Raw genomic sequence first — 12,626 nt, forward strand, 5'->3', positions numbered from 1 at the left:
AAAAAACAAGGGTAGACGAGAACAGTGGTGATTGGCGCAGGGTGCAACTAAAAATAGTAAAAATTGAGGCTAAAATGTTCAAAACGGACTAACCGTCTAAGTGAAAGGCGTAGAGCTCCTTGTAATTTGTGTAATTAGCATAAAATGTATAACCTTCTGTATTGCCTAAGTTAGTAATTGCCCGTGTTACTGTTGACAAAGTTGAGACCTTTAGTCGAATAGACAACCATCAAGTCTAATCGACTTAATATTATTCTTTATGTCAGAAACTGCACAACTGAATTCTGGAAGTCTGTGTGATCGCAAGTAATTAAAGGCTTTATTCAAAGAGGGTTATACTTAACTCATGTCCTTATTACACTATAAAGCGATCTAAAAATCGGTTTTGTATTTAATTCACATGCTATATACATGTATTAACTGATGACGTAACCTTGAAATAATGTTTCAAATAGGGAGAAAGCTTCCTGGTCATTTATAAATTTCTCGTACAAAATGCGCTTGAAACTAGCAACTAATACTTTCCTATGCTGGACTCTATAGTACCTCAAACTATATTTTTCCTAACTTTAAAAGTTTATCCTCCCTCAGGTTTCCTTAAACACTTTCGACAGATCAAGTTAATTTAACGATGGCCGAGGCTTTCATCCCATGGATTGTGAATTGGCATCAGAAACGAACCTAACCAATGTGAAAAACACTACAATCCTACAAACTCAACTACTTTATTACACAACGAGTGATATTCACTAGTACAGTTCTTACGCTCCATAAACTTACTTAAGCCCACTACAGTCTATATCTTAACTCGCCACTGAGTAGAACTCAGTTTCCTCCAGCGTTTCTTGAAATTAACAATCTTCCACTGTAGTTCTCTCTCACGGTATAGCTTTCTAAACAGTCTGTTACTCCTGACAACAACTACGACTTCTATTACATAACCGGGTCCTTACATACATTCAGCGAGTGGTATTGAACATTCCAGAAGCTTACAAAATAACTATTTTAATAGTATTACGTAATAATTGCGTGACTTGATGAAATATTTTAGGAAGCTCTATGGTACGCATATCACAATGACTAAGCAGTATGGACTTTTCTATAAGCTTCTATTTACAACAACAATTACTCATAACAAATGCTATTGTCTGAACCGATTGACGATGCCTCGCATTATGTCCATGAGAGTGCGACGAATGGGTCCCATCTTCCAGCAGTATATAACAGGGTTCAAAGACGAGTTGAGGAAAACCAAAGTTGTTATATAGGGCCGAGCTTTGTATAAAGAGATTGGAATTAAAGGACGAGCCTGGAGTAAAAAAGAGAGAATATAGAAAGGCAGATAACAAATCAAGAACACAATACATACATAAAATGTTCCAAGAGCTGACTTTCTAAGCTTCAAAAAGTTTGATAAGTCGCCATTTTGAACCCCCTGTTGTACTTCTTGGATTTGAAGGCCTTCAATCTGATTTTTGTGTCGCTTTAAGACTATATAAATTCTCCAATAGACAATTACCACCAGAATTAGGCAGAGAGTCGTAATCACGAGCCCAATGACTTGTGAGCTGAAAAGCAATGGATTCCAAAAGACAATATAAGAAATAATTGCGCTTAACAGCCATATTGATATCACCGCTGCGATGACGCGCCTGTGAGTCACAAGCTCTTGATATCTGAGATGAAGATGAACAGCTAAGAACCTGTCCACACTTATGATTACAACATTAAAGAAGGAGGATCTGCCAAAGAAAATAATAACTGTGGTCAATCCCTTGTGGTAAATGCAGTCGATACGTTTTTGTTCTGACAGGCTGACCAAATTAGAAATGAAGAGCGGTTGGACCAACATACCAACGCCAACATCGGAGGCAGCCAGGCTCAGTAATAATGTTCTCAAAGGTTTCGGCAACAACGCGGTTTTCCTTATCGCATGGATGGTAACAATGTTCAAAATGATGGCTGTATAAGACAAAAAGCTGTTGAAGACACAAAAAGCGATAAGTGCCGGACGAAAACCTCTAACATTCGCAGAGGTTCCAGAGAGAGACTCGTTGAGAATGTCGCAATCGTTTTCAGCCATGAGAACTGAGCGTTAAAACTACTGTGGTTGTGATATTTTCCGATTCTAAAACGGAAAATTTTATGTCATATGAAGCTGTCAATAACCAGAATAGAACATAATCAAAGCCATCTGTACGTACAGTCAAAATGTCTTCAACTCTGGCATCTGAATTTTTGAAAAAAGCATCGAGTGTCGCTTTAACTTGGCGTTGATTAGAATTAAAACAAATTATCTGTTTAATGCTTCAAGACATTTTTACTAAACATGGAATTTATACCTGAACAAAGTTATTTGAAGGAAAGCTGTCATTAACATATTTTTCATTTATCAAAATGAATAAACGAAACATTATAGTCAGTTAAATTAAAGAGCGCTTGACAAGTGTCTCTTTATTAAATTCGCCTGAATGCACCTAATACAGACCGAATATTTTATGGTTGATGAAGGGTGGGGAGAGAGACCCAAATAATTATTACGAATAAATTACGCACTCGTTTGTGGCGGATCTAGGAGGTATTCAGAATGTTCGGTAAACTCACTAAACTGAGATAATACCGATTTATTTTTTAGTCGTTTTGGAGTAGCATGGGAATATTTTCCGGTGGTGGATTATTACCGATAGCCCTCCCCCCCTTTATAGACGCAAACCGCATTTGGCTCTCCCTTTGACCACCTTCTCACAAGTCCCGGATCCACTTTAGTTCATGAAAAGCTGCACATAGCTCAGAAAAACTCTAGCAATGGCCATGTAATATTTTTACATATTTCAACCGAAAGAAATACAGATAACACATTTTATCAAATAATCATTCTGCATCAAGCGCTTAAACAAAAAGAAAACAGGAAGTTTGACTATTGTTTATGCTGACGGCAGATGTAAATTAAAAACGAGGGCTGGCTTTTTTGTGACATAAATAGATGTAAATTAAGTGTGAAAAATGCAATACTGTGTTTAGAATATGAAAAAGACTTTAGCCAGTTAGGCTCAGAAAGTAACGAAGGAATGAAAAACAACGAATCGGCCAATAACAGGACTATAAATTTATTTAGTCCATGGATAAAGAGTAGTTTGCAAGTGAGCGGTGTCAAAGACAGTTAGGAATTGTATTAGTTTCTCTTTACACTGTAAAGCGATTGGTCGAAAATTTTGCTCTATCTGTCAGCTACTCCGAAGCAATTAGATCCAGTCGCGACTTTACCGATAAACAAACAAAATGACTTTCTGTCATTTTTCTCTCTAAATAATCAGCTGGTAAAGTTAAAAAAATTTGTCCACTATTGAAAATAGAGAGTGTTGAATTCAGGTAGAATTGAAAAAAGCAGAACCCTAATAATTCAACGTATAAGAAAGCTGAATCTGAATCTTTTGCCATTATACTGGACGAAAAGTGTTATGTGGTGCAATGTATTGTGCAACCATCTATATGTGCAATCATATGAATACAGACTACTACGTGACCAATTCTGAGAACACCTTCGCGAAGTAGAAAGAAATGACTAGGACGCAGCCAAACCAGTCGCTAGACACGTTAATCTCCCTACTTATTCTATAAAGCATATGGCAGTATCCGGCCTTTCCCTACATTTAGGCAGCTCGGAAAGCCGCAAAACACAAGAACAAAAATGTTTCTTCCAAATCGGCACTCTTAATCCCCACGGTATCAACGAGCGCTTTTCATTCAACTAATTTATTCTTGTTTTCTCGTCACCACATTTCCACCAATAGCGTAGCTCCATTGTCTGCATATAAACCCACATACAACCCACAACTCCTCCAATCGCTCTGACGATGAGCTAACGTTCGAAACGTCAGCCTTTACACTCTTTACGGTGGCCAATGTATGTTTTCAACTCAGTTGTTAACACTAAATTACCTATATATATATATATATATATATATATATATATATATATATATATATACATACAAACAAATTAAATAAAAAGTTAATATGAAATAAGAAATTAAATGATCTCTCAAAAGGTTAAAATACATTTTTCTTTTCCCTGTGGTGGATCTGTACAGGGAGATCTCGGGAATCTGGGCATTCCTTGTCGATCGGTTAGTGGCAACTGACTTTAGTGAGAATTTCCATAAGAGCGTTAACTTTATGCATCACTAATTTTTCTTAGAATGGCAGAGAGAACTAAAGTAGATCTGAGCGCGTGATTCGCAATCCGGATGTCTGTGGTCTGACTCTGGCCAGCCTCCCCCTGGGAGCGAGGTTGGAGTCCAACGTCACTGTTAGAACATAGCCTTTCTTTCACCGACTGAAGTTATTAAGAAGCTACGTCATGTAATTTGAGGTCTCTAAAGGGAATCTTCCCTTCGGAATAAGTATTTGTTTGCTGTGGTAGACAAACACTGATGAAAGTTCAAAGATAACAACAAAAAAAACCAGGATAGCCGAAAACAGCGGTGATTGGTGCAGGGTACAATTAAAAAAGTGAAAATTGAGTCTAAATTTTTTAAAACGGACTAACCGTCCGAGTGAAAGGCGTAGAGCTCCTTCTACTTTGTGTAATTAGCATAAACTGTATAGCCTTCTGTCTTTGCCTAACTAAATAAGTGCCCGGGTTATTGTTGACAAGGTTGAGACTTTTAGTCGAATGGACAACCATCAAGTCAAGTCAACTTAGTATTATTCTCTATATCAAAAACCGCACAACTAAATTATAGAAGCCTATGCGTGATCGTAAGTAAGCAAAGGCTTTATTCAAAGTGGGTTATATTTAACTGTAGTAAAAACACCGATGAACTCGTGGCACTTATTACACTATAAAGCGAGCTAAAAATCGGTTTTGTATTTAATTCACAAGCTATACACTTAACAAGTTCATAAATTTATTATCATATCGACAAGTACAAATACATACATTAATTGATGACAACCTTAAAATGATTCAAGTAGCGAGGAAGCTTTCTAGTTATTTATAAATTTCTCATACAAAATGCGCTTGAAACTAGCAACTGATACTTTCTTACGCTTGACTCTATAAAACTCCATTGCGTAATTTTCCTAACCGTTAAAGTTCGTCATCCATTAGTTTTCCTTAGGTACTTTTTACAAATCAAGTTTAACATTACCACGGCCGAGGCTTTTAACTTATGCATTGTGAATCGGTATCAGAAACGAACTGTTATTCTCTGAACCGATTGATGATGCCTCGCATTATGTCCATGAGAGTGCGACGAATGGGTCCCATCTTCCAGCAGTATATAACAGGGTCCAAAGACGAGTTAAGGAAAAACAAAGTCATTACATAAAGCCGAGCTTCGTAAAAAGAGGTTGGACTTAAAAGGTGAGTTAGGAGTAAAAAGGAGAGAATATAACAGGGCAAATAACAAATTAAGAACACAATGCATACAAAAAATGTCCCAAGAGCCGACTTACGAAGCTTCAAAAAGTTAGATAAGTCGCCATTTTGAACTCCCTGTTGTACCTCTTGGATTTGAAGGCCTTCAATCTGGATTATGTGTCGCTTTAAGACTATATAAATCCTCCAGTAGACAATTACTACCACAATAAGGCAAACAGTCTTAATCACGAGCCCAATGACTTGTGAGATGAAAAGCAATGGATCCCAAAAGACACTAGAAGAAATAATTGCGCTTAACAGCCATATTGATATCACCGCTGCTATGACGCGCTTGTGAGTTACAAGCTCTTGATATCTGAGATGAAGATGAACAGCTAAGAACCTGTCCACACTTATGGTTACAACATTAAAGAGCGAAGATACACAAAAGAATTTCATAATGGCCATCAATCTCTTATAAGAAATGCAGTCGATACGTTTTCGATTTAACCACCTGACTAGAATAAAAATATGGAGCGGCTGTGCCAACAAACCAACGCCGACATCGGAGGCAGCCAGGCTCAGTAATAATGTTCTCAAAGGTTTTGGCAACAACGTAGTTTTCCTTATCGCATGGATGGTGACGATGTTCAAAATGAAGGTTGTATAACACAAACAGCTGTTGAAGACACAATAAGCGACGAGTGCCGAACGAAAATCTTCAACATCCGTAGAGGTTCCGAAAGAAGATTCGTTGAGAAGGTCGCAAACGTTCTCCGTCATGAGAGCTGAGTGTTAAAACTACGGTGGCTCTGATAATTTACAATTCTAAAACGGAAAATTTGAAGTCATATGTAGCTGTCAATCACAAGCATATAACACAATCGAAGCCATCTGTACGTACAGTCAAGATGTCTTCAACTCCGGCATTTGAATTTTTGAAAAAAGCATCGAGTATCGCTTTAATTCAGCGTTCGTTAGAATTAATACAAACTATCTGTTTAATACTTCAACACATTTTAACTAAACATGGGATTTATACCTGAAAAAAGTTATTTGAAGGAAGGCTGTCATTAACATATTTTTCATCTATCAAACTGATTAAACAAAACATAGTCAGTTAAATTAAAGAGCGCTTGACATATACTTCTTTATTATTAAGTTCGCCTGAAAGCACTAAATACACTTCAGAGACCAAATATTTTATGGTTGTTGAGGGGCAGGGAGAGAGACCCAAATAATTATTGCGAATAAATTATGCACTCATTTGTGGCGGATCTCGGAGGTATTTAGAATCTTCGGCAAACTTACTAAACTGCGATAATACCGGTTTATTTTTTAATCGTTTTGGAGTAGCTTAGGAATATTTTCCGGTGGTAGATTATTACAGATAGCCCTCCCCCCTTTACAGACGCAAACCGCGTTCGGCTCTCACTTTGACTACCTCCTCACAAGTCCCGGATCCATTTCAGTTCATGAAAAGCTGCACATAGCTCAGAAAAACTCTAGCAATGGCCATGTAATATTTTTACATATTTCAACCGAAAGAAATACAGATAACACATTTATCAAACAATCATTCTGCATCAAGCGCTAAACAAAAAGAATACAGGAGTTTGACTATTGTTTATGCTGACGGCAGATGTAAATTAAAAATGAGGGCCGGCTTTTTTGTGACATCAATAGATGTAAATTAAGTGTGAAAAATGCAATATTGTGTTTAGAATATTAAAGACTTTAGCCTGTTAGGCTCAGAAAGTAACGAAGGAATGAAAAACAACGAATCGGCCAATGACAGGACTATAAATTTATTTCGTCCAGAGGTAAAGAGAAGTTTGCAAATGAGCGGTGTCAAAGACAGTCAGGGATTGTATTAATTTCTGTAAAGTGATTGGTCGAGAATTTTGCTCCATCTGTCAGCTACTCCGAAGCGATTAGATCCAGTCGCGACTTTACCGATAAACAAAAAAATGACCTTCCTTTATTTTTCTCTCTGAATGATCAGCTGGTAAAGTTAAAAAATTTGTCCAGTATTGCAAATAGAGAGTGTTGAATTCAGGTAGTATTGCAAAAAGCAGAACCCTAATAATTCAGTGTATAAGAAAGTTGAATCTGAATCTTTTGCCATTATACTAGACGAAAAGTGTTATGTGGTGCAATGTATTTTGCAACCATCTATACGTGCAATCATATGAATACAGACGACTACGTGACCGATTCTGAGAACACCTTCACGAAGTTGAAAGAAATGACTAGGACGCAGCCAAACCAGTCGCTAGACACGTTAATCTCCCTACTTATTCTATAAAGCATATGGCAGTTTCCGGCCTTTCCCTACATTTAGGCAGCTTGGAAAGCCCCAAAACACAAGAACAAAAATGTTTCTTCCAAATCGGCACTCTTAATCCCCACGGTATCAACGAGCGCTTTTCATTCAACTAATTTATTCTTGTTTTCTCGTCACCATATTTCCACTAATAGCGTAGCTCCATTGTCTGCATATAAACCCACACACAACCCACAACTCCTCCAGTCACTCTGACGATGAGCTAACGTTCGAAACGTCAGCCTTTACACTCTTTACGGTGGCCAATGTATGTTTTCAACTCAGTTGTTAACACTAAATTACCTATATATATATGTATACAAATTAAATTTCTTATTTCAACTTTAATTTACTCACTTTGGAGGTTGGTTGGCTGCATCTTGATATGCCTTAATGTGACAGCGCGATGCTGGTAGTGAGTTCGTATCTTGTTATGCTTTAATGTGACAGCGTGATGCTGTTAGTGAGTTCGCACTAATTACTTGGCTGTGTAACCGCGTGATGCGGTTCCAGTCAAGACCCATAAAATTGACCCTTGCTCACCATAGAGTCTCCAGTAGCTCAGTGGTTAGAGCATCCGACTAGATCACGGAGGGTCGTGGGTTCAAATCCCATCTGGGGCTCGGATTTTTTCCGAGTTCTCCAAAAATTTAATTTATCATTTATTTCTTATTTCAACTTTAAATAAAAAATTAATATGAAATAAGAAATTAAATGATCTCTCAAAAGGTTAAAATACATTTTTCTTTTCCCTGTGGTGGATCTGTACAGGGAGATCACGGGAATCTGGGCATTCCTTGTCGATCGGTTAGTGACAACTGACTTTAGTGAGAATTTCCATAAGAGCGTTAACTTTATGCATCACTAATTTTTCTTAGATTGGCAGAGAGCACTAAAGTGGATCTGACCACGTGATTCGCAATCCGGATGTTTGTGGTCTGACTCTGGCCAGCCTTCTCCTGGGAGCGAGGTTGGAGTCTAACGTCATTCTTTGTACATAGCCAAGTGGTCTTCCACCGACTGAAGTTATGAAGAAGCTACGTCATGTAATTTGAGGTCTCTTCAGCTCCAAAGGGAATCTTCTCTTTGGAATAAGTATTTGTTTGCTGCGGTAGACAAACACTGATGAAAGTTCAAAGATAACAAAAAAAACCAGGATAGCCGAAAACAGCGGTGATTGGTGCAGGGTACAATTAAAAAAGTGAAAATTGAGGCGAAATTTTTCAAAACGGACTAACCGTCCGAGTGAAAGGCGTAGAGCTCCTTCTACTTTGTGTAATTAGCATAAAAATGTATAGCCTTCTGTCTTTGCCTAAGTTAGTAAGTGCCCGGGTTATTGTTGACAAGGAAAAACTGCACAACTGAATTCTGGAAGTCTATGTGATCGCAAGTAAGTAAAGGCTTTATTCAAAGAGGGTTATACTTAACTCATGTCCTTGTTACACTATAAAGCGATCTAAAAATCGGTCTTTTATTTAATTCACATGCTATATACATATATTAACTGATGACATAACCTTGAAATAATATTTCAAATAGGGAGAAAGCTTTCTGGTCATTTATAAATTTCTCGTACAAAATGCGCTTGAAACTAGCAACTGATTCTTTCCTATGCTTGACTCTATAGTACCTCAATGTATATTTTTTCTAACTTTAAAAGTTTATCCTCCCTCAGGTTTCCTTAAGCACTTTCGACAGATCAAGTTTAATTTAACGATGGCCGAGGCTCTTATCCCATGGATTGTGAATTGGCATCAGAAACGAGCCCAACCAATGTGTTATGATTTAATCTAATCGATAGAAAAAAACTACAATCCTACAAACTCAACTACTTTATTACACAACAAGTGATATTCTTAATGAGGAGCGAGTCTTAAAGACAGTACAGTACTTATGCTCCATAAACTTACTTAAGCCCTCTACAGTCTATATCTTAGCTCGCCACTGAGTAGAACTCAGTTTCCTCCAGCGTTTCTTGAAATTAACAATCTTCCATTGTAGTTCTCTCTCACGGTATAGCTTTCTAAACAGTCTGTTACTCCTGACAACAACAACAACTTCTACTACATAACCGGGTCCTTACATACATTCAACAAGTGGTATTGAACATTCCAGAAGCTTACAAACGAACTATTTTAATAGTTTTACGTAATAATTGCGTGACTTGATGAAATATTTTAGGAAGCCCTAGGTACGCATGTCAGCATGACTAAGCAGTCTGGACGTTTCTAGAAGCTTATATTTACAACAACAATTCCTCATAACAAATGCTATTCTCTGAACCGATTGACGATGCCTCGCATTATGTCCATGAGAGTGCGACGAATGGGTCTCATCTTCCAGCAGTATATAACAGGGTTCAAAGACGAGTTGAGGAAAAACAAAGTCATTGTATAGAGCTGAGCTTTGTTTAAAGAGATTGGACTTAAAGGAAGGGCCACGGGAAAAAAAGAGAAAATATAGGAAGGCAAATAACATATCAAGAACAAAATACATACATAAAATGTTCCAAGAGCTGACTTTCTAAGCTTCAAAAAGTTTGATATGTCGCCATTTTGAACTCCCATTTGTACTTCTTGGATTTGAAGGCCTCGAATCTGGTTTTTGTGTCGCTTTAAGACTACATAAATCCTCCAGTAGACAGTTACTACTACAATGAGACAAACAGTCATAATCACGAACTTAATGACTTTTAAGCTGACACCCAATGGATTCCAAAAGACACTAGAAGAAATAATTGCGCTTAACAGCCATATTGATATCACCGTTGCAATGACGCGCTTGTGAGTCACAAGCTCTTGATATCTGAGATGAAGATGAACAGCTAAGAACCTGTCCACACTTATGGTTACAACATTAAAGACCGAGGATGTACAAAATAAAATAGCAACGGCCAAAAATCCTTCGTCGGAAATGCAGTCGATACGTTTTCGTTTTAAACAGCTGACCAAAGAAGAAATGTAGAGCGGTTGGACCAACAAACCAACCCCAACATCGGAGGCAGCCAGGCTCAGTAATAATGTTCTCAAAGGTTTTGGCAACGACGCGGTTTTCCTTATCGCATGGATGGTAACGATGTTCAAAATGATGGTTGTATAGGACAAAAAGCTGTTGAAGACACAATTAGCGACAAGTGGTGGACGAAAATCTTTAACATTCGCAGAGGTTCCATAGAGAGACCGGTTGAGAATGTCGCTAACGTTTTCAGCCATGAGAGCTGAGCGTTAAAACTACTGTGGCTCTCATATTTTCCGATTCTAAAACGGAAAATTTGAAGTCATATGTAGCTGTCAATCACAAGCATATAACACAATCGAAGCCATCTGTACGTACTGTCAAGATGTCTAGATCTTCAACTCCGGCATTTGAATTTTTGAAAAAAGCATCGAGTATCGCTTTAATTCAGCGTTCGTTAGAATTAATACAAATTATCTGTTTAATACTTCAAGACATTTTAACTAAACATGGGATTTATAGCTGGAAAAAGTTATTTGAAGGAAGGCTGTCATTAACATATTTTTCATCTATCAAACTGATTAAACAAAACATAGTCAGTTAAATGAAAGAGCGCTTGACATATACTTCTTTATTATTAAGTTCGCCTGAAAACACTAAATACACTTCAGAGACCAAATATTTTATGGTTGATGAGGGGAGACCCAAATAATTATTACGAATAAATTATGCAATCGTTTGTGGCGGATCTCGGAGGTATTTAAAATCTTCAGCAAACTTACTAAACTGCGATAACTGCAAGTCCCGGATGCATTTCAGTTCATGAACAGCTGCACATAGCTCCGAAAAAGTCTAGCAATGGCCATGTAATATTTTTACATATTTCAACCGAAAGAAATACAGATAACACATTTATCAAACAATCATTCTGCATCAAGCGCTAAACAAAAAGAATACAGGAGTTTGACTATTGTTTATGCTGACGGCAGATGTAAATTAAAAATGAGGGCCGGCTTTTTTGTGACATCAATAGATGTAAATTAAGTGTGTAAAATGCAATATTGTGTTTAGAATATTAAAGACTTTAGCCTGTTAGGCTCAGAAAGTAACGAAGGAATGAAAAACAACGAATCGGCCAATGACAGGACTATAAATTTATTTCGTCCAGAGGTAAAGAGTAGTTTGCAAATGAGCGGTGTCAAAGACAGTCCGGGGTGGTATTAGTTTCTCTTTACACTGTAAAGTGATTGGTCGAGAATTTTGCTCCATCTGTCAGCTACTCCGAAGCGATTAGATCCAGTCGCGACTTTACCGATAAACAAAAAAAATGACTTTCCTTCATTTTTCTCTCTGAATAATCAGCTGGTAAAGTTAAAAAACTTGTCCACTATTGCAAATAGAGAGTGTTGAATTCAGGTAGTATTGAAAAAAGCAGAACCCTAATAATTCAGCGTATAAAAAACTGAATCTGAATCTTGTGCCATTATACTAGACAAAAAGTGTTATGTGGTACAATGTATTGTGCAACCATCTATACGTGCAATCATATGAATACAGACGACTACGTGACAAATCTTTAACATTCGCAGAGGTTCCAGAGAGAGACTCGTTGAGAATGTCGCTCACGTTTTCAGCCATGAAAACTGAGCGTTAAAACTACTGTGGCTTTGATATTTTCCGATTCCAAAATTCTAAAACGGAAAATTTTAAGTCATATGAAGCTCTCAATAACCAGGATAGAACACAATCGAAGCCATCTGTACGTACAGTCGAGTATCGAGTATCGCCTTAACTGGACGTTGGTTAGAATTAAAGCAAATTATCTGTTTCATGCTTCAAGACATTTTAAGCAAACATGGGATTTATACCTGAAAAAGTTATTTGAAGGAAAGCTGTCATTAACATATTTTTTATCTGTCAAAATGAATAAACGAAACATTATAGTCAGTTAAATTAAAGAGCGCTTGACAAATGTCCCTA

At 37.3% G+C, this 12,626-nt stretch overlaps 2 protein-coding genes across 2 annotated transcripts; both read right to left on the reverse strand.

The window, feature by feature from the left end:
• Nucleotides 1–715: 715 nt before the first annotated feature.
• On the reverse strand, nucleotides 716–2,287 carry LOC149043450 (adenosine receptor A3-like). The gene has a single exon (XM_089210160.1). The coding sequence runs from the start codon at nucleotides 2,081–2,083 to the stop codon at nucleotides 1,142–1,144; it is 942 nt and encodes a 313-aa protein (XP_089066286.1). The 5' UTR covers nucleotides 2,084–2,287; the 3' UTR covers nucleotides 716–1,141.
• Nucleotides 2,288–9,072: 6,785 nt separating this feature from the next.
• Nucleotides 9,073–11,777, reverse strand: LOC149043451 (adenosine receptor A2a-like). Its single transcript, XM_089208723.1, has one exon. The coding sequence runs from the start codon at nucleotides 10,901–10,903 to the stop codon at nucleotides 9,962–9,964; it is 942 nt and encodes a 313-aa protein (XP_089064849.1). The 5' UTR covers nucleotides 10,904–11,777; the 3' UTR covers nucleotides 9,073–9,961.
• Between the last annotated feature and the right edge of the window lie 849 nt (nucleotides 11,778–12,626).

Source organism: Pocillopora damicornis, chromosome 6 (assembly GCF_964200805.1).
Source record: "Pocillopora damicornis chromosome 6, jaPocDami1.2, whole genome shotgun sequence".
NCBI classification, from domain to species: domain Eukaryota; kingdom Metazoa; phylum Cnidaria; class Anthozoa; order Scleractinia; family Pocilloporidae; genus Pocillopora; species Pocillopora damicornis.

Bases quoted from the DNA above. Each gene is read 5' to 3' on its own strand.
- LOC149043450 (XM_089210160.1), bottom strand. From the start codon at position 2,083: ATGGCTGAAAACGATTGCGACATTCTCAACGAGTCTCTCTCTGGAACC.
- LOC149043451 (XM_089208723.1), bottom strand. From the start codon at position 10,903: ATGGCTGAAAACGTTAGCGACATTCTCAACCGGTCTCTCTATGGAACC.